The sequence below is a fragment of the Epinephelus lanceolatus genome, chromosome 10 (genome assembly GCF_041903045.1).
Source record: "Epinephelus lanceolatus isolate andai-2023 chromosome 10, ASM4190304v1, whole genome shotgun sequence".
NCBI classification, from domain to species: domain Eukaryota; kingdom Metazoa; phylum Chordata; class Actinopteri; order Perciformes; family Serranidae; genus Epinephelus; species Epinephelus lanceolatus.
Genome location: NC_135743.1, coordinates 39,916,466 through 39,939,571, shown reverse-complemented (window position 1 = coordinate 39,939,571; position 23,106 = coordinate 39,916,466). Strand labels below are relative to the sequence as shown.

The following is a 23,106-nucleotide window of genomic DNA, read 5'->3' as shown; positions in this document are numbered from 1 at the left end:
CATAGAAAACAACATTCAAACTTAAGAAAAACATAAACCAACATTTTGTGTTACTGTTCACCAGATTTGGAGGTCGAAGAAAGAACAAATCAGATCTGTGTCTGATGTTTATGGTACAGTGTTGGATATTTGTTGGTTGAACCTCAGACTGAACAGGTGTCATCCAAAAAAAGCACTGAACTGCATGTAGATGATAAATATTCTTGTTAATTGCATGTTGAATAACCCACAAACACACAGGCTTGTGGTGCAGAGGCAAAACGGTTTCTCTTGTTCACAGGTAACCGGATAAATTAGCTCTGTTGACAGTCCTGTCTGGGCTGGAATACAGTGGTATTTATATGCATGCTTAATACATACATTATACATTAATACTTCTGTCATGACATGCTTTAAGTAACAGTATGAGTTTGAGAACAACTTTTCATAACACGGATTTCCGCCTTTATTGTTATATTTAAGTAAATGCTTTAATGCAGATTTTAGTCCTTATTAGGGGTGACCCCGAATAGTCGATGATTCGGTAGTCTCACTCACCAGACCTTTCTCAAGAAAAGAAAGGTCTGGCTGCGCCGACTCTCACTTTAAGATTGGAGAAAAAAAACGCCCCGGCTTTTTTTTTATTTCTTTCAACCAATCACAATCACGTTGCAGTGCCACAGCAACGGTGCACTTGCAAAAATATTGCCAGGGGAAACAGGTTTTGGTGTAACATGCCCATAAAAATATCGCCTACAGGACGCGAACCATGGCAGAAAAATGGCTACATCCCCGCAAGATCAAACACCGCAAAAGTTAGTAAAGGATGTGTTGAAAAGTGCTACACAATTGGAGGTGGTAGGGCAGGACTTCAGCGGGTGGCTTGTTCCGCCCAATGAGAGGCTGATCTATGCAGCGAACTTCCGCCCACTCAGACTAATGATTCGGTGATTCGATTCAGAGAAGTCTGATTCGACGGCCAGTCTCGACATGATTTGACGATTAGTCGGCTAAAAGAAAAATCCGTCAAATCAGATTTGACTATGAAAATTCTTAGTCGGGGACACCCCTAGTCCTTATTTACTATTTTACCATTTACTCTTTTTATATTATCAACTGCAGTTTGCATAATTTAATATCCTTGTTCTGTCTGATGTAAACTTCTGATTTTATCGTACTGCATACAAAGGGCACCCATATTAAGGAAATAATGACTCCAACTTGATGGCACTGTATAAAGAAATGTTTAATAAATTAATGAATTACTGAGGTTATTCATATGAGCTAAATCATATGCATAAACATATGCATAATGTCCCCAAATGTGTCAAAATAAAAAGAAATTACATGCAAGTCAGACCAACCAGTGAGCAGTCAAAATAATTAAACTATTGGCAGTCTGCTGATGTTTTGTGATGTCTTCATTCCAGATAATGGTAAGTAAGATTTTGCAATCCTTTCTTTTAGCCAGCGCAAAGCGGTGCACAGCGCAGCCAAACTAGTTACAGAGCTCATAAAGTTGTCATTTTCAAGGCCAGCGCCCACGTTACAAATGTACTTGTGCCAATCTGTGCATCTATGGGTGTCTAGGTCTTAAAACGAGGCATGTTCAGGTGCGTTATTTGCGTATTGGTATTTCGGCAGCAGAAAGTAAGAAGTCAGAACGTTGCAGTATGATCTTGCTATGCAAAGGGCACATTATTCAGATTGTAGGATGCACCTACAAAGGCAGGTTCACAATTTGCGTACACTCTGCTTGTTACACACACAGGGAAACAGGGATGAGATGAGGGTGGATGAAATAATATATCATTAACAGGGAAAGTATTCATTAAATTCTCTAAAATGTGAACATAGCAGAGATCAGAGCAGAGCTGCTGCCCGAATCCCCACTAAGAGAGACACTTTGCACATTTACACAAGGAGCAGTTTAACTTCATTGACAGAGGATAAAAACGGGAGATGATACTGATTGGTTGTATTCATGTTACGCCCAGAACACACCTATGATTAATCAAGGGACTAATTACAGCCCCTTTGCCTCTTGTGTCTTACTCTGCACCAAGATTTTGCACCATTTAAGCAGAAAAAGTGGAGTTGGACACACCCTGAATGCACTTGTGTATCATTTAAATAGGACCTCTAACCTGACAGGCTGGAGGCTGAAGCCTCTGATATGGTCCCTCTCTGGTCGGATGGGTTTCATTAGCTCCTCTGCAGTGGGTAGCTCTAGATACAAAAACAAATGAATCATTCAGCATGCTTCAGTGCTGTCATGAAGATACATATTTTACCAGTGACGGCTGACTTTCAGAGGTGACAAGGACTTCCTGAATATATCACTAAACAATTTATTGGAGCATCATTCCTCCAGTTAGACCAGTGAATTATAAAGACAAACAGAGGAATTCCACTATTTACCCAAATGCTGTTTACAGTAAGGTGGTGTCTGACCTGACTCATTGGTAGAAACAGGCTGAAGAGACTGTCTGGCATGTTGAGGAGGAGAGGATGGAGACACAGGTCTGTTTATTCTTCCTTTCCCTTCCAGAGACGAATAATGGTGATTATGGTCATCTGAATCTTCCACCACATGGATCTGTCTGTAGGCTTCACGGAGAGCCTCCATCTCTGAGCCTCCACTCTGCACATATGACTGGCCTGTACAGAAACAAACTGAGTTTACTTTGTGTCAAAAACAATACAAGATGAAACTAACATTTATTTGGGGCAGCACTGGTGCAGAGGTTAGCACTGTTGCCTCACAGCAAGAGGGTTCTGAGTTCGAACTCATCGACCTGCTGGGGCCCTTCTCTGAGAAGTTTGCATGTTTTCCATTGCCATTGTACTGAAACTATTTCAAGTGTTCAGAATGGATATGTATCCATAAATTGATATTTTTGACAAGACTAGGTCACTTGATGTTATGGAAACCATGAGCACCAAAGCATAATTCATTCAGATATACTGGCATGGTAAACAAGAGAGACAAAAAAGGGGGTGACTCCCTACCCCTAAAGGGGGTATTAAGTCTGAGTATGCGTCCATTCCTTGAGTTATGAATATTGTTGGGTGAAGTCAATCGCTCCCTGTCTTTGTTTGTTAAACAAATAAAGCAATTTAACTGATATAAACAATAAACACGATTTTTTTAGAAACAATATTTTTTTAGGATATCTATGCAGACTACTGCACACAATCTGCTCATTATCAGGTATTGTGTCTGGGTGCTTTAGATCTAGAATGTGGGTGCTCCATCTTCCGAAAGAGTTGGATGGCCATAAATGATTAATTATTGATTCAGATTCAGTGTTTAGGGAGCCTCTGCTGTGGACCTCAACCTCTTCTCTTCGCATTTCTCAGGATACTCTCTGTTCTTGAGAAGTTCATAGTCTTCCAGACTACCTGGAAGAACTTTCTCCAAAAACATGCACTGACTGTTACATCACAATGTTTAAACAAACATGGACACACAACTAACTTTAGTGAAAGCTTGCTCACTACACTTGGAATTGTTATTGTTTTAAATAGAATACAAATTCCATGTAACATCTATTTTGTTGTTGTTATTTGCTACTGGATAACACTCTTCTCTAACTTCCCTGACGCTGTATGTGTTTGTGTTACCTCTGTCCAGACCAAGGCTTTTGATACTGTTGAGCATCCCTTCATGATTGCCTTGAGAGATTTGGCTTTGGTTCATATTCTGCAATGCATTTAAAACCCTTTATGCAAAAGGAAACAGCTCTGTGAAGTTAACTGGTTCCTACCACTCAAAGATTTCGTCTCGAAAGAGGCATACGGCAAGGCTGCCCAGTATCTGTTTATCTTTTAATTCAATCGTTGGTTACAACAAGATTTATCCTTGAAGGGTTGTGTCCTCCTATCAAAAGCTGAAGGCATTTCACGGCTTATTTATATTGCATACTCTCTGTATCTTGATAACAAAACTGCCAAAAGAATTGATAAAATGTTGTTTAAGTTTTTGTGGAAGAACCGTACACATTATATCACAAAATCTGTAGTCGTTAATTCTTGTAAAAATGGTGGCCTTGACTTTCTGGACTTCTCCACATTGAATAACGTGTTTAAGATAAACTGGTTATAACACTTTTTAAAAAAGGAATCCTCCATGTGGAACTTTATTCTGATATTTGTTTTTGACCAAATTGGAGGACTCCAGTTCCTATTAGTTTGCAATTATAAGATAAACAAGATACCTGTTAAAGTGTTCAATTTTCACAAGCAGGCTTTACTGGCATGGAACTTAATCTACAAGCACAACTTCTTGCCACAGTGTTATTATATTTGGAATAATGGAGACATTCTGTAAAAAAAGAAGAGTATATTTCTAAAGAACGTGTTTGACTGAAACATGTTTTTGGTGAGTCAGCTGATTAACACTGAAGGTCGTCTCATGAGTTATGATGAATTTATTTCTTACTATGATTTCCCTGTCACAGCGAGTGAATTTGCTCTAGTAATCGGGGCTATACCATATGGCTCTGTGACTCGGTGCAGGGGATCATTCCCAGTTGATGGTTCTATTGTTAATCTTGATGATACTCCATGTGGAAAAGTGTGTTTTTCAGCATGTAAGAAAAATAACAAAGCTATCCGGTCTCTATTTCAGAATGAAGTTGTTACAAAACCTTATGTTTTCTTATTGGAATAATTTTGTTAACAACATTCCCTGGACAAAAATGTGGACATTGCCCCATAAATATTTAATTACTAATAACATTAGGGAGATTTCTTTTAAAATTTTGCACAATATTTATCCAGCTAAACATTTTCTTAGAAAATTCAAACCAGATATCAATATAAACTGTTCTTTGTGTGCAGCTCATCCAGAAACTGTTTCATCTAGGGCTGCACGATATATCGTTTATCGTTATATCGTCACGATGGATGCTATGTGCAGTTGATTGTACATGATGTGCAATATGTTCAATATAGATTTAAAAAAATAAAAATAAATAACCTCTGTCCAGAGACCCTGCTGTGTCCTTTCCTTTGTCTTCTCCACCGGTGTCATCCAGGGAATCATGCAGAGAAACTGAGACAGAAGTTAGAGCAACCGTATTTAAGACTAACTCCACAACATGATCAGCTATAGGTCAATATTAACTTCTTCAGAGAAGTATTGCAGTAAGAGATTTAATATATAGACTGTTTGCTGATGCGGTTTGTCATATAAACTAAAACTAATGAGACATTTGAATGAGATCACATACACATACTGTATATGCTGTTAGTAGTGAATTCGTTATTAGCATTACTATGGTTTCCCCTGTATTGCTTCATTATTTAATGGTTGAAGTGCTGTGCATGAGTTGTTTGTCTCAGGCTTCCGAAACCGTCAAACTCTACTCCATACTCTCTTTGACTGAACATATTTATTCCTCCAAACAACCACCCACCACCTCAGTGAAACATTATGTCTTCTTTTCTTACCTTTGGCAAGAATTGGAGACATTTTAGGCTTCTGAAAAAAAAAGAGATAATAACATTAATTACTGAAGAATGTAGCAAAATGTCAGTTTGAGATATTTCGGTGTAAACACAGTTAAAGCTTACAACATGACACCTCAGCGATGTCATCACACATTGTATTGAACGTTTGGAGATCTGAAACCACCCTGCCAGTTACAAACATGTCACACTCGTGTTATTTGGGTTTTGCCAGCCTGAGATTGTTTAACAGATTTACACTAATGTGTGTTTTTTCAACTCACACAACTTTGATGTTTGATTGACAAACAGACTATTTAGTGTTGAAAAAGGGGGCTTTCTGACTTCTCAGAGTTGTTGAACAGTGCTATGTGTCAATTTGGCTGACTTTTTTTACCTTGAAAATTTGAAGGAGCATATTCGTCTGTATGTTGTAGTGTACTGATACTCCATCAATGTTGACCACAAACTGTTTTTTGTTAATTTCTGGTCCTTAAGGGCTCCCACAGCTCAAACATACAGTTTATGGCTGTGGGATTCCTCTCTTGCCTTTACACTGAGTGCCATGTTCACATAACTCCTCAACATATTAACCCATGGATTATGGATGTGTGTGTGTGTTTTTTTTTTTTAGATTTCATTTGTTTGGTTTTGATGATGTAATATTGTCATGTATATACCAGGGTCTATCTTTATCAGCCACTCTCTTTAAACCACTGTGTGTTAGCTGCGAGGGTTTTAACCAAAACAAAGATACTCAACCAAATAACACCTGTGCTAAAGTCACTGTACTGGCTTCCAGGACATTTCAGAATTTATTTTAAAATGTTATTGCCTGTGTTTGAGGTTTTACATGGTCAGGCACCAATATCTCTCTGATATGTTTGTGAGCTATGAGCCAGCTCGACCCCTAAGGTCATCTGGAACAGGTTGCCTGGTCATATGTATTATACTCCTTTAATAGTCTACATTTAGTATTTTTATCTTATTTAATTTAAACATTTTTTATCAGTTCTGACTCTCGTGTCTTTGTATCTTTAGTTGGTTCCTTCTTCTCAATTATTATTTCATGAGGATATATTCTGTTTTAATGGATTTGATTATGATCAGTTGCTGGCTTTGTTTTATGCCTGCAATTTCTACCTCACACTTTGTGCAGCACATTGCACTTCTACCTAGAATCAAATGTCCTACATAAATTAAGTTTTGCTTGCTTGCTTGGATTCCTGACATCTTGATTGACATGACTGACATCTTAGCCCTCGCTCGGGGGTCAGCCTACTAAAACTGATTATACATTATCCATAAAATAACCTGTGTGTACAAGTTATACAGGGGGTATAATTTCCCACATTGAAAAGGTGCAGCAAGCATTTTTTTTTACTAGTGGCATTCAATTACAAAAAAAGGCAGTGTGGTGCTACAGTAGCAAAACGCGAGTAGCACTGCTACTCGCGTTTTGCAACCTGCAAAATGCTTACGGTGGTATCGGGGCCTCAGCCAGTCATGAGATGTAGGTGAAAGCTCTTAACAAACTAATGAATGGGCCTTTTAGTAGAAATTATTTTTTCGTATTATTTTTCACCAAGGTCCTAACTTATCATAGAACACTCACTGAGTTTAATCATTATAGATTTCAACTACAAACCTCCTGCAGTGGCTCTTTTCCATTCTCCTCTTCATCAAAATCCTCACTGTAATGTGGAGATCCTGTCAAGGCTGAGAGAGAAAAGACCTGACTGAGACACACAGAAACAGAGTGATAAAGAAAAACAGAGAAAGAGAGGTTTGCTGAGGGCTAACTGCTCATACCTGGAGACTCTCTGACAGTCTCTGTGACTCTGGCCTTCCTTTGATCATCATCACTCTGCTCCACTGCTTCCTCAGCTTTCCTGGAGGGAGGACATTAATCCTCATTACATTAAAGTCACAACCTCAATCTTTAAGAGCAGCAGCAAAGACACTGTATCTGAGGCCCCATAAGAGTGGTGAAACAAATGTCACCTTCAATCAAACCTTAAAAGTCTAGGAAAACGACATGTTGTGTTGGCACCAAAACATCTTCCATTGTGTGTGTTATTGTCTCTGAAAAGGAGCATCGAGTGTGGTGTGATACATTCATGACTGATCTGCTCAGACTACTTCTGTCTTTTAGTGCTTAGTGGGTGTAATATTACAGCATGGCAGTTTACAAACCTGAGTTTGGTATCGATGGTAGAACTTGTTGAGTCCAGCTCTCTGTTTAGCTTGGAGTAATCTATAGTTGATAAAGCCCCTGCCTCTAGTTGGGCAAAGAACCTGGCTTTCTCCTCTTCTTCCTCTATAGTGTCCAAGCCAATATTGGTCGTGTTCTCTGCTGGTACCATCACTGAGTCTGCACACAGATATTAAAAGAGCACACACAGAAAGCACAGCTATGATGGTTCTAAACTGAAAACAAAAACTGTGTGTGAAGATGAAGGAGAAACGGAAGGTTCAATGTCCCACTTTTGGTTTACAGCTTGTTTGGACTGGATGTAGAACACCAAATACAGGGGCTAAAATGATAAAAGCTTAGTTACAGTTGTGCGTAGACTCTACGCAGAGAGGCCTACGACATTGTAAGCAGTTATACTTGTGCAGTGGTGTGTCTGTGTCGCTCTGCAATTACACCTCCAAAATGCTAGTTGGCAGTAGGGTTTCTATGCCACTGTGTTGAGTTTCTATGATTCAAAAAACACACATTAAACATGGCTTAATAGCAACAATATTGATCACAAGGAAGATATTCGGCTGTATTATAACTCACGAGGTTCAGTGACTAGGTTCTGTGTGGAGTTTGCATGTTCTGCCCCTGTCAGCGTGGGTTTTCTGTAGGTTCTCGGGCTACGTCCCACAGTCCAAAGACATGCAGGTTAGGGTTATTTGGTGACTTTAGATGTCCATAGGTGTGAATGATTGTCTGTGTGTATGTGTCAGTCCTGTCATAGTGAGGTGACCCACCTCTCGCCCAGTGTCAGCAGAGATAGGCTTCAGCCCCCTTGCAACCCTGTACCAGGATAAGCGGTTATGGATAATGAGGCTCACAGACAAAACAACTGTCTTTAGCTAGATGTGTTATCCCCACAAATACAACATGCTAATGTTTTTAGCACAAGTCTATGATATTTTACATTACATAAATTAGTCTAGCGGACTTTCTTCTACTCATATGAAACTGGGATAAATCACTCACACGACTTAAAATGTTATTTTGTGGGGGTCTTTATTGTCCTCACATTTCTTTTTTGAGAAAAAAAAACGTGCAACATGTAGTTACATTTCTGGGGAGGTGCACATCATACTATGGCAAATGTACATGTCTATGCTGAGCCCACGCCATAGGTACTGCATTGATTTGGTGCAAAAGTATAAATCCTGCTTAAAGGTTGCTGTGTACTTCAAATGACTTGCTATTTAAAATACCTGTTAGTAGGCCTGGGTAACATTAAAATATTACGGCATACTAGGGTATTTAGAAATCCTGAAGGTATGATTATTAATGCTGTCAAAAACACAGACACTCCTCTCTATGTTAAACTGATACAAAGATGCTGTATTGAGGTGATGTGCTGTAGTATATGCCACCAGGGGTCAGTCTCTACTGGTGGAACTAGCAGCTGAGCTGTAAAACAAGGCAACTGTGAGTAGTGGGAATAATGTTACAGGCCTTTTAAAACAGAGAACAGTGCCTCTGCCACCTGCTTGGGAGTATTTTGTCAATTTATCACAATGTGAACAAATATAGGCTGAAAAAACAGCTTACTAATTAAGTAACTGACTATTGGAACTGTAACTGCAAAACTAAGAGCCTGATTATCCCCCAAATAGAAGTGAGATTATCAATAATGGGAGTTTTGTCTGTCTAAATAATCCTGCCATAGACAACCAGTGTTGTTTCAACTGTACTATAAAATATAATCCGACAAACTACTGGCAGATGCAGGTTTTAAGAAGAGTGTTTTGCCTCCATATGTTAGTCTTACCCTGTTCAATACTGTCACTGCTGAGAACAGCTGCTGTCAGCCTGTCTCCTTTCAAACCAGTGTCTCCTGGATCCTCATCCTCCTCTTGAATGGACTGAGACTTCCTCAAAGACTTTCTGAAAGTCTTCCCAGATCCCAGCAGTCCTGGAAAGAGATGTCACAGAAAAGCGCAAGTCAACCCTGTTTCAATTCATGCAGGTCACGCCACATCAGCTGACCTACTGTAAGCCACTTGACCCAAACAATCTGAGATGACTGATGGACTGACTAATGACTAGAGAATTTATTATACTTACAGGTATTTATTCTAGTGTATCTGTTTCTCTTGTGCCAACTGCCATTCAACATCCTGTTTTTCATATACACACTAACAGTACTACAAGTTGTACATGTGGACAAATACAAACAACAAACTGTGGACCCAAAGAATTATATGCAGTGGATTCAACACCTGACACAAGCACAACAAATTATTCACATCATAACTTCAAAAAGGTAATATTTATCTCAATAACTGTACTGCACAGGTGTGCTCAAGTTGCTGTGACTTCACCACATCGGTGCAAAGATTTTCTAAACGTTATCCTAGCAGGAATTTTATACATTTCTGTTTCTATTGTATATAGAATTGGTAAATTGTCAATCAATGAATAGCAGCTGCAGGTTGGTTTGAATTGTGATTACCAGTTGATGGAACCTGTGTGAATTTGTGTTTGACTCAGGTCTTGGTGCCTGACAAAGATCTATACAACCAGAAACAGTGTGTGGAATTAGTGCATTTTCTCAAAATGAATATCCTTCCCTTCTGTACCCACTTCTCCCCATCTGTCACTGCAGTCATTACTTACTTGACTTTTGTCTCTGCCTTTCCAGCTTGAGACTTCATGGAGTTCTTTATAAACCACATGCTCAATGGTGAAAATGTCACAATATCCTTATGTGTGTTCATTATGCTGATTTAGCTGCATTATGTTTAGATGGATAATAAATGAAACTCTTACAAGTTTCATTACAAGTGTAATGCTACTCATGGCACCATACTGCCACCTACTGTCTATTGCTATGTGTGCATTCTTCCACTGGGATTTTGAATAAGTGAACTTATATGGTTTCTGTTTTGCAGTTTACAGAGGCTCACCTGTAAAATTAAAGCTTTGTTTTGAGTGTAAAACTATAGACACTTAGCTGAAAAATGTCTCATCCAGAAAATTTCACCGCCTGTTCAATTCCTGCCCTTTAGCAATTAAAATTAAATGATATTAAAAGGAATTTCCAGTTTGTCAGAATGTTTTCATGCTGGAATAATTAAGAAAAAACCACTATCAGATAGGAAATACCAATGACATAACCAATTTGATTCTATGTAAATATAGATCTAATACACCAGTAAGAAAACATACAAAACTATGAGTCTTCAGGTCTATGTGACAGGTAGAAAAACTATTACTTTAATATACAAACTACAACCTTAATACAGACAATGACAATACTTAAGACAACTAGTGGTGCTACTGATGTCAATCACTGTACTGCTGGGGGACTAATGCAACACAACGAAACGTTTGAGGGTTTGATTTGAAGTTACCGTCATTACTGTCCCCCTGGGAATGACTATCAGTGCTGGCTGGTGGAGTGTCATCAGAGTGTGTCTCATCAGGGCTCCTCTCTCCTGACACACACTGGAGGTTTTCATGAGTTGGACTGCTCTGACTGTCAGAGCATAAGCCATAGGATGGAGTTCTGTGTCTCTTCACAGTTTGGGAAACCTCCAAAACTGTAGCTTTGTGGGTCTGGTCCAATTGAATTGGTTTATCAACAGCTTTGCAGCGAGGTTTGGGGACCGGCTTATAAAAGGGCTCTGCACTGACCACTTCATACAGCAAGAAGAAAAATAGGGTAAATCATTTTGGTGCACTGTTCAATTAAATATGGCATAGCTTTTTGAATGTGACATCTAAACTACACACACACACTGGCCATCATTCACTGAAATTTCTTGCAATCTATTGTGTTTTTACAATGGAGTGTTGCCCACTTCAATAGAGTTTGACAGAGACCGTGTCCAAAAAAATATCTGTCTCACTTTCAGTTCCACTTCAAATAGCAAGATGTTACTGTTGTGACCTTATTTGCTTCCAGTGTGAAACGATGGCATGTAGCGAATATATACTTCTTACACAGGAAACTTTGAGCTCTGGGTCAGAGAACGGCCTCAAGGTAGGACACTAATGGACAACTGACCAAATTATGGTAGGTCATACATGGCAGACTTTGCACCAACACCTTATTAGAGCCAGTGTCCCACATTCTAGGACGTGGCCTGCAAAGTCACACATAGCACTGCGAATTCTGGAAAGGGAGAACAAAAGGACTGACTTTTCAACACAAAATTATATCTACGTTAAATGATGTGTTATGTTTAATGAACATACAGAAAATATAGAAAGTTGGTTGTAACATGCTGATTTTGATGCAGGACCCACTGACACTAAAAAACAGGAACTGCTTACACATCCCCATTAGATAAACACGGAGTGTTTGGTCTCATTAAGTAGATAAAAATTAGGGGAATGGGACAATATATAAATCCTACCAGTAAATTTGTCATACCTTGTAAGAAGTCAAAATGTAACCTGAGAGGCTGATGCTAACTTAATCCCAGTTCAGACCAAAGACGTGCAGCGAAATAAACTAAAACTTGCAATGTGCCTGTCTCTGACGTTCTCAAAACATGCTAGTTCATACTAACGCGAACAGACGAGCCATGTATAGTCTCCATAGCAACAACTTTCTGTACTTCTGTTCTAATTTCCAGCTTTTGCAGGCTTATTTTGTAATTGAGTATAATGTGTAGCTTCTTAAATTAACATTGAGAATGGTGATAGTAAGATATTGGCTACAGTTGCATTTCTAGTAGTGATGAACAGCATAAACATACAAAACAACCTGAGCTTCAGATGGATGGATTCATAAATTGGCCAAAATAATTTAAATAACCTACGCCAACTAATCAGTTGCTGAGATTGTGTGTGTCACATGGGTACATACAGCTAGCAACAGCAGCGACCCACCATCCAACACCGACACACCGTGAGGACAGACACTGACATGCGTGTCATCAACCGCAGGGACGTAAATGAGACAGACTCAGGCTTGGCAGGGACAGAGGGCTGTTGTCAGAGAATATCACAGCAACGATCGGCTGGCAGTTGAGACAGGTGATGATGTGCCTTACATTCTTAAACCAGCTACTTTTGACTTGACAAGCTGAGATGCAGGTGCCACCATCACCCGCTTGAGTCGAGCTGAGACGTGGCAGTTCACACCGCTGCAACTTTTCTCTGCAACGTCCTAAAACAGTTTGGTGTTGTTGCAAATCTTTGGTCTGAACTGGGCTTTTGTGCAAGTCTGTTCAGGGACGCTATCCCCACCCCTGGACACATTCCCTTAACACAGACACACACCACAGACACTAACCTCATGTGTCGTACAACAGATGTTTTAACATGATTGCCATCTATGAGCCTGTGTAATTAATTGCATATAATTCTGTAAGGTTTTATTCAGTGGTTGATAACGGATGTCTGGAATCTCTCAGCAACAGTGAAAGCCAAACATTTAAATATGGAGGAATTATATGTGAAGTAAACATCATTCATTCTTTGTAAAGTTCAGTAGGAAAGACTCAAAAAGGAGAGATTTTTTAATGGGAGGGTTACATTTTTGCACCAGTGACATTGGTGCCATCTATAGTGTATGGTGCAAATGTATTCAGGACATGTCCAAAAACCTTTGCTAGTTAAACAGTGCAAAATCTGGGCACAAAGTAAAGTTCAAAGGGCAAAGGGGTTTGATTGAATGAACCATCTTAATGTGGACATAATCTACAGAACTCCTTAGTGGGACTTTTTCTCAGCTTGTTCTCACCATTGTTGTTTTCAGGCTGAGACTTTTTGGTTTTGATAAATCTGCTTCTGGCCGTCTCTGGTAGGGAAGGAGGAAAAACAGCATAGGACAGTCTTTCAAAAGAGGAGATAATTAACAGACAAATACAAAGCTGTGAAATGTACACCCACGTTTCTGCAGAGTTGCACAGTTTTTTAAGTGAACTTGATATTTCACAGTAGGAGTGAGAGATTTGTGGACCAGAAGTTGCTACATAAATGACTATTATCACAATATCTTGCATAGGGCAACACTTCCCAAAGACTAATTAACAATATCAGTTGCATGGTTCAGCTCAACTTGACTCACTTTTGGTACCAGATGCTTCTGTTTATTTTTTTCACTGGAGATAGTAACCCGTAAATGTAGGCAGGATTTGTAGCGTGACTTCACCTTCAATGGGATACAAACACTTGTTGCGTGATGCTTCATGCAGCTCTCATCAGCAATAAAACAGTGGAACATCCACACTTCATCAACTGACCACAGCATGGCTTTGTCAGCTGCTAGTTTTTAAAATCTGGGTTGAGTTAATCAAAAAAATCAAGTCATAACTGATGGCAGCTTGGCTATTTAAAAATGGTGAGTTTATGCAGGATTTCTCATGTCACACAAATGACAATTCCCTCTGACCAATCTATGGTCTGCAGTTTTTTTAATTCTCCTTCTGGTATCAGCTCAGCTTGTTTGGAACCTCGATTGAGGAGGTACCAAAGAAAGCACCAGGTACTATCCACAACTTTTGCTAATGGAAAAACCAAAAAAGAACAGTTCCAAGTGATTTGAGTTGAGCTGTACTGTGCTTAAATGAGTCTAATGTTGGTCACCAGTAATTTACATTTTAGACCACACACAAGCATGCTGGGTATGTGTGTTTCAATGCTCAGTGAACATAAAAGAGGAAAAATCAGGGAAAGATCATATCCAGCAAGCCAGGCAGACAGGACAGTGTTATGAAAGAAGCAGGAAGAAATGAAACAGTGAAGCATCATTTTTAAAAAACATCACACTTGTCCTGCTGGAATTGATGAATAAGGAGGGAGATGAGTCAAGGAGAGATCAGTCAACAGTGTAAAGTAGAAGAATACAAGTTAGACAGAGAGGCACTCTAACTTGACGAGAAGGGTGGAGAGGCGAGAATGTCCAAAAAATAATATTAAAGAATTTAACCTGAGCAGAGGTCTAACCAGCAAGGATAACCTTAACAAGAGACTCGATAGTGGCTCTGTGAGGCTTATTCAATAACACAACCCAAAGATCTTTTTTTTTTGTTAGATGTTGTTGACCAAAGTTCTTAACAGTTACACCAACAAAAAGCCTCTGGAAAACCATTCTCTTAGTGAAGCGCAGGTCAACACTTAAACAGCTATCATCAAGTTTATCATACGAACAACCAAATTGTGCCAACAGTTACTTCCATGCTACGTGAGTAAAGCTTAAAACTGTACTTGTGCCCTTGTCAGTTCTAAATAATGGTAACTGTACAGTAGAATAGTGACCATGTGTGTCAGTGTCATTATAAATGTAAAAGGTTGTAGTCTGTCACTGATAATGCACTTCTAGAGTAACCTAAAATCAAAAAAGCTTTTCCTCCAGGTCCATCATCAGTCTGCCATCCTTCTGACCACTCTGCCCTGGCAACAGTAAATATGGTGGGATTCCCACCTGCTTGGGGAAGGTATATATCTTAAGTTACAACTTAACTCTTGTAAGTTGTAACTAAATGTATGTTTTTACTAAGTCACAGTGTAAGTCCCACACTACATTAGGGATGGGAGTTGATATGATTTTAATGATATCAATGCCATTATTGATGGTCTGACTCCTGATCAATTTCTTGTGTGGAAAAAAAGTAACAGTCTGACTGTAATTATCTTAAATGGGAGAATGAAAGAATATTTGTACAGCATTCATTTTTATCTAGGTTTTTGTTAGTCCGAGATAAAACCTGCTAAACCTGCCTGCTTGGTCATAATGTGATCATACCATAGACAGACGTGCTGATTGGTTGGGAAGCAGTGGCACTCGTGTGCAGTCAGGTAGCAACGGTATACTGGGATCAAAGTATACCATGATATCAAAATGAAGGTTATCATTCCGTGTACATTTGCTGATGTACAATATTGAAAAAAAAATACAACTTGACAGAAAATCTCAACTTTATTTTAGTTATTTTCAAAAGGGAGACTTTTTACACGTACTCCCCTTAAAATTTGGTTTCATCTTTCAAATATAACAATAAAACAAAAAAATAACCCTTACGTTTTAATCGCTTTAAGGATAATTCTGACTGGTAATAATAGTTATTCTGTAAAAGGTTCTGGAAAAGGTAGTTTATAAGCAACTGCAATCACACATTGATTTAAATGGTATCTCTGAGAAGTTCCAGTCTGGTTTTAAATCGCGTCATAGCACAGAAACGGCCCTTTTAAGAGTTTTTAACGACCTGCTTTTAACTGTTGATTCTGGCAACTCTGCTGTCCTGGTTCTTCTGGATCTATCTGCTGCCTTTGACACAGTCGATCACGACATTCTCCAGTCACGTCTCGATTCCTGTGTAGGCATTAAAGGCACAGCGCTAAAATGTATCCAGTCTTATTTGTCAGATAGGAGTTTCTCTCTTCATCTTGACCAGTACTCTTCTGCTGCGTCCCGTACCGCAAGGCTCCATTTTGGGCCCCATTTTATTCTCGTTGTATATGCTTCCCTTGGGGTCTATTTTTAAAAAGTACAACATCTCCTTCCATTGTTTTGCAGATGACCTTCAGATCTATCTGCCCATAAAAACAAACAGTGATGCCTCTATCCAGGCTTTGTTGAACTGTCTTAATGATATACAATCATGGATGGAGATAAACTTCCTTAACCTGAACAAAAATAAAACAGAGATAATTTTATTTAGAAAAACTAATTTGTTGGATGGCTATAATAGTGCCATCGGTCCTTTGGCATCTTACTGTCGTCCTGCTGTGAGGAAGCTTGGCGTGATATTTGATGCTGTTTTTAACCTGGATAAACAGATCAGTTGAGTTGTCAAGACGAGCTTCTTTCAATTAAGACTCCTCAGTAAGGTGAAGGCCTACCTCCCTCCACATGACTTTGAGAGAGTAATTCATGCATTTATCACGTCTCGTTTAGACTATTGTAACTCTCTGTATGCTGGACTTGACTAGTCTTCACTGCACCGTTTGCAGGCTGTTCAAAATGCCTATTAACAGGGAAAAAACGCCGTGACCACATCACACCTGTACTGGCTTCCAGTCTCTTTCAGGGTCCAGTTTAAAATGTTATTACTCGTTTTTAAAAGTCTTAATGGCCTGGCACCATCCTATCTGTCTGAGCTACTACACCCCCACACCCCAGTCAGAGCAATGAGGTCTACCAACCTGTTGCTGCTGGAGGTTCCGAGATCTAGACTTAAAAGTAGAGGTGATAGAGCCTTCTCGGTGGCAGCCCCCAATCTGTAGAACAGCCTGCCACTGCATATAAGAGCTGCTCAGACTCTTGAGCATTTTAAATCCCTGCTGAAAACCCATTTCTTCTCACTAGCTTTCAGCACTAGTTAAGCATGAGATCTTGGTTTTAGTACTATTTATTTTATCTTGATTTGTTTTTTATGATGTTTTATTGGTCATTTTATTACGTTTTATTGTTTATTTTTACCGGGTGTTTTAGAGAGGGATGTTTATATTTATTTTATTTCTATTTGTTTATATGTATTTACATGCATAGCCTGTACAGCACTTTGGTCAACTGAGGTTGCTTTTAATGTGCTATAGAAATAAACTTGACTTGACTTGACTTGACTGTAATACTGTGATAAAGTGAAACCACAATATTTTCTGAGACATAGCACTGTGAAAATCTCATACAGTTGCAACCCTAGTGTGTAGAGTGTCAAACACATAGCATTATTAGAATTTAAGCCCATGACGTGTCCAAAAATGTTTTAGCATATTGCTGGTATTTCCGCTCTCACTTCAAATGATCATTTTAAAGACACTACAAGCAGTACTGTTGCCATCTTCCTTTGTGAAATGCCACACTTTGGAAAAAATCTTGCTCTCTGCCATGAATCCTTGTTGCAAGTTTTCAGCAGCATAGATGCGTGAGTTTGATGTCACTGTTGCAGTTAGCAACCGTCAAAAAAAGATGCCAGCATCAATAAAACAAATGGATAAACTCGGAGCCATGTGTTTCTGACAGACTGGACAATTTGGAACCTGTTCTCAACTGGAACCCATTGATCCCATCCCTACACTTCATTCCAATTAAACTAAATTTGCACATACACAAAGCTGGTGCAACAGCCTGCTTAAGCTTTGTCCTTTTAGTATTAAATCCCCTGAAAACTTGCCTTCAAGTTCTTAATATTTCTGCTTCATGACATCAACTTTTTCCAACTGAAAAAGTGACAAAAAATGTGTTAACTTCGGCAGACAAAAAAGCATGCTATTGTAGGATCCATCTATCACAGTGACAAGCTGTTTGAACAAATTTGTTTTCAGGTCCTTTACACCTAAATTAAAGAGTAGGCTACATAACAAAGACCAGATCCACTGATTTCAGACTGCGATGTAAACAATTTACATTAAACTATTGTACAAGTATACTAAATATCAACATAAATAGTGCCACGACATGTTAGTGTCAGTTCAGCCACACAGATTCAACTCGTAACAACATCCATATTGTATATAAACTGTGGCTTGCTATATGTCTGCATATACCAATTTTACACAATGTTCCTATGGCAAAAAGAAGAATTATAAAGCTGCTCTCCCCTCTCTGAACATATTCCCCACTGAGCCAGTGACCTCTATTTAGTTTTTCTGCTACAGCCTACTTTTATGGGCATTTAATTACTGCCAGCTGATAACTGCAGTCGTAAAATCCTCTAACATATGCCCAAATCCTCTCTCAGTTCCTCCCTGGACTACAGAGCTTAAACACTGACACAACTGCAGCCACTGACACATTCTGAACAGCACCAGGCTAACAAAGGCAGACATGTCCAGTGTGATGGGTGTTGTATCCTGGAGAATCCTCTCCTGTCCTCATTATTACCTCTCCCTGTTCCTCCACCGCTGTGTTCATCATCTTGCCACCAAGACACTGTTGGTTTCTGACTGCTTTTAGCATCGGACTGCTTGTCAGAGCCGCCCAAATCCACCGAGTCATCTGAAACAGACTGACAGGAAATCAGGTTTTAGTAAAGAGAGATGCCTCCAGGATAGACTGTGTCAGACTGCAAACCATGTGTCAGATACTCATTCTTCTATCAGGCTTACAGCACAAGAAAAGTTAACATCCAGTGTGTGTCATTATGTGTAAGAGAGTTGGTGTGGACTGGACAGATAGACATGTGCTTTCAGTCAGCTGCCATGTTTCTACTGGTGAGAATTCAGAATGACTTATTCCAGTCTAATCTCTTTGCGACTCTGAAGCTGTTTTGTTCGGACCTAGTAACATTTTCATGATCCTGTCAACCTGGAAAAAGTCTAAACTGAATGCTGTCAGATTAGCAACAAGACCATAGCAACACATGCAGAGAAAGATTTAGGCATGTGACTGGCAAAGGACAAAAAACAGTAAAATATACAGGAGAAAAATCTTTACACATGATTGAACCAGTCAGAGCGTCATTTCCCATTCTGTTTAAAAGTCAGTTGTGCCTGCACCTGGCACACTGCTATTTATGTAGGGAATAGGACAAATTGTAGAAGCGAGCAGTTTTCTGCTGAAAGTAACAGTGCATGCCGGCTACATACGACCAGATATCCTCTCCCATTCATTGAGTATTGGAAGCAACTGATTCACAAAGCCCTCTGGGATACCTGTGATGCCGCTCAAGCTGGCGGCGCAACAAGAGGGCATGCCAATTTAAAAAATTCAACGGTGCTCACATCAAGACAGCCAATGAAGTTGCAGCCTCAAGCAACCAGCGGTGCAGGGCGGACATGAGTTTAGGCAAAGAGATTGCATATAGTGGGCATGCACCGTAACGCAGTAAAAGCAGTTATGTCACTGCAGCAAATATCGTGGAACATTTAAGCAGCAAAACTTAAAACTGTAGTTTCAAACTTAACAGACGAATCAGAACTAAACTATTAGCTTTTAAACCAGTCAGTGAAATTACGCTGCTCTTTGTGCGTAAATGTGCACAGCATCTCTCTTAATGTGGAGTCAGACAGCAGCTTTGCTCTGATCTCTGCCACGTTCACATTTTAAAGAATGTCATAATATTTTCCTCATTATGATGAATTATTTCAACCACCAAAAACTCATCCTGACCTCCCTGTGTGTATAACAAGCAGAGTGTACATCTGTTACAACCCCGCCTATGTAGGTGCATCTTACTATCTGAATAATCAGATCATATTTTAGACCAGGTTTTAGTTGGTTAATGGTGCCATTTCTACTGCCTCAAAAGAGCAACATGCCAACAATGTGCCTGACCTCACCTCATTTTAAGACTTACATGCCCATGGGTGCACAAAAAATACATTTGCTACTTACACTATATGTGCATTTGCTTGAAAATGATAACTGTGTCAGTCTGAAGCTAGCAATGACCATCACGCTGCACTGTGCGCTGCTTTGCACTGTGTTTATGATATGGCCCCTATATGTGTCTTGCCTTCAAAAATTACTGTAATATGATTATTTTTATTCTAGTCAATTCTAATCTTAAATTGTTTTTTTTTTTTGTCTTTTTCCCATCTCAGTGTCACCGAAGTAAAAGAGGTTAAAAAAGCCATCATGCTAATCTGACCTGCACTCTTTCCTTGTATGAATATACAGCAAAACTCTTAACATACAGCATGCCATCATATAGGAATCACGTGAGTCCCATCTTAAGCTCCTGTCATTCAATGCATGTGCACTGTCAGTTATTATTATACAGGCAGCAAAATGATGTGGAAATGTATTAGTGGATTCACTGTGAGGAGCTGAAGTGAACTTCCCTCACACTCACAATGGTCATTAATTGAGGCTCCAACAGAAAATTCTCAAAATCCTCCAGTGATGCAGCCTCTTCACTGTTCTGTCTTTCTCTCTCTGGTTCATTCCATAAGTGTCCCATCATAAATAGAGCCACAAGGAACATAAACCTAAAAGCCATCCATGTCTACAGTAAATAACTGAAAGGCACCACTTTAACAGACAGATGACAACAGCACTGTCGGCGTGTTTTATGTTTGAAAAGGGCCTACGAAGCACTTTTAAAGATGAATCACTCGTTCCATAACATGCAACCCTAAATAGAGAGCATGATAATCTATAAACAGTACCACAGCAGCCTGCACATGATATTACATTACCTCCTTCAAAAACAGCTCAAACTGCTCATCCAACTCTTTCTTAGTCAGTCGGCGAGACATACTGGTACTTTCCACTCCATCAGCCAATGGGAACACAGACGCCTAACATAAAGACAAAAAATAAAATTAAGATAAAACATTGGGGAGAGAAATTATACTTAGTATGTGAAGCATATTTTAACACAGGTATCATCATGTTCTTTCCATCATGGATACCAATACAAAACACTGGCAATCAAAGAGATGGACAGTCAGTATCTAGTGCAGGTATTCAAGTGGGTTAAAGAAGAAAATTTTAGTGTCTGAATTAACACACGTTGATTTAAACAGTACAACTAGTACATACTACAGTTAAATTATACATATATATATATATATATATATATATATGAAACGTTACATTGCTTCACTGCTGTAAATCAATCTTCATATGAGCCTCAAAGTTCATACTGACATTGGAAAAAGTAATGTGAGAAAAACGGCCATTTGTATATCAATTACAGCGTGTATGAGCCGCTGTTATGACATTTTTCAAGTTACTATTTCCTTCATTAGCTAATATGCAACACACCAAGGAGCACCTGCTACCATTACAGGTCTAGTTCTACGAGGGATCCCAAATGTTCTGAACTCAAAATGCTGCGCCTTTGATGCTAGCGGTCACTGTAAACCATTCATAAAAAGGTCACAGATTACGGAAATAGATGGCTGCTGGCTCATACACATTATGCCGAGTCTTACCGATCAATAAAGCAAAAACAGTGCACCATAACACTGCCATATCTTCTTGTTGGAATTTGGAAAAAGCTTTTAAGACAAAACGGGACGTTGTCAGACTGACATTGTACAGATAGGATGAAACAGTGCCACTTCCGGTTGAGACTGTCAAAATACAGCCGCACCCAACTTAATCGACATATTCGGGGTGTCAACCTAACTCTTTCTCGACAAATATTTGTATTCACCCATTATCAACAAGATGTGACTTTGTCAAAAAATTTCATAGTTTTCCCTACTGTCAGTGTGTAACTTGGCGCAGCACAAATGGTAGTGTTTATTTTGAAGGAAGTATCGCTCTACTTCCGGTGTTTCTCTGAAAAAATTTGACACAGCTAACAGTTGCCCGTAGCTAAGTAGTTTATCTCCTTAGCTAGTAACGTTAGCTGGCTAGTAAAGGGAGCAAACTTTTGCCCACTTGATGCGGAATACGCACAACATTTTCATTAGCGTACATGTATCACTCTTACACCGACAGGACTCACATAAAAGACTCGACGTTGGTGACTCTCTCAGCCAAACACTTGTTGAACGTCCCTTTCTTTTAGTTTGTCGATTTGAGTGTTTGGCAGTTCCCGCAACACCAGCCGGGTGACAAAACCAGCCTGATTGGCTAGAAAGAACTACGTCGGGAGAAATGTTAACCAATGGGCTGACGGGTAGGTTGAGAGGGGTTTGTACGTGAACTGATCAGGAGCTACATACCCGCCTCACGGCCAAAAGTATGTGGACAGAGCCACAGCTCTGCTGGTGTGCAACACACACAAAAAATACTTTGTTTTATTCACTCCGAATGGCCATTATCATGCTATTCTGATGGTGGAATACATTTATTTAATATAAACCAGAGGCGGTGACTTGAGGCACATGACTTGGACTGGAGTCAGACTCGACAGTCAACACTTAATTTCCCAGATCCACTTTGTTTGAATCAGTCCAACATCATCCAATCTAGTTGCAGGAGAAAACCATGAAGAACTTTGTTAGAAAACAGACAGAGGCTCAACAACCTTGTTTTAGCAAATAAATCCAGATTTTAAAAAGCATTCGTGACTTCAGCAGATTTAATATATTGTACTATATTATAACTATGTTATTAAAATGACATTACATTTGGTGAAGTGTGCATTAAGACTTGTTTATGACTTGAAATTTAACTCTTGGGACTTGACTTTGGCCTGATCAGTTTTGACTTGAGATTTGACTCGGGACTTCAGTGCAAAGACTTGCTTGTGACTTGCAAAACAACAACTTGGTCCAACCTCCGATACAAACTGACCACCAGAACCCAAATTAATAACACAGAGATAGTTCTAGATATTCCAGAAAACAGGAGGACATTCAAAAAAATGCCTGTATTGTAAATGAATGAACTGAAATATAACTGAAAGGACCACCAATCACCACAGTAGTATGTCTTTTTACAATTTGTCTCCTTCTCTTTTCCTTCACCTATGAGTGTTACTGTTTATGCATTTAGTTATAAATTTACTTGTAAAGTTGATGTGACAGAGGTGACATAGAGCTGACAATAATTGTTGGTTGCAGCTCACATTCATAGTGTGACCAACTGATAATCGAATGATTGGGCATATTTCTTCATATGTATGCTGTCAGTTACC

At 39.3% G+C, this 23,106-nt stretch overlaps 1 protein-coding gene across 5 annotated transcripts in view; it reads right to left on the bottom strand.

The window, feature by feature from the left end:
- The window catches only part of cep162 (centrosomal protein 162), a 42,743-nt gene extending 20,671 nt beyond the window's left edge, over nt 1-22,072 (bottom strand). For 2 of the 5 annotated variants that reach the window (XM_033641773.2, XM_033641775.2), the window contains exons 1-13: nt 21,970-22,072; nt 20,708-20,809; nt 18,450-18,573; nt 13,365-13,421; nt 11,023-11,307; nt 9,438-9,581; nt 7,630-7,807; nt 7,246-7,325; nt 7,082-7,152; nt 5,437-5,467; nt 4,964-5,038; nt 2,434-2,640; nt 2,127-2,208 (exon numbers count right to left, since the gene is read on the bottom strand). In XM_033641773.2, the coding sequence (XP_033497664.1) occupies nt 2,127-2,208; nt 2,434-2,640; nt 4,964-5,038; nt 5,437-5,467; nt 7,082-7,152; nt 7,246-7,325; nt 7,630-7,807; nt 9,438-9,581; nt 11,023-11,307; nt 13,365-13,421; nt 18,450-18,573; nt 20,708-20,767 (1,394 nt within the window). In that variant the 5' untranslated portion in view covers nt 20,768-20,809; nt 21,970-22,072. Of the gene's footprint in view, nt 1-2,126; nt 2,209-2,433; nt 2,641-4,963; nt 5,039-5,436; nt 5,468-7,081; nt 7,153-7,245; nt 7,326-7,629; nt 7,808-9,437; nt 9,582-11,022; nt 11,308-13,364; nt 13,422-18,449; nt 18,574-20,707; nt 20,810-21,448; nt 21,572-21,969 lie in introns of those variants that run through there. The other 3 variants (XM_033641774.2, XM_033641776.2, XM_033641777.2) reach the window with 3 other exon arrangements.
- Nucleotides 22,073-23,106: the final 1,034 nt, after the last annotated feature.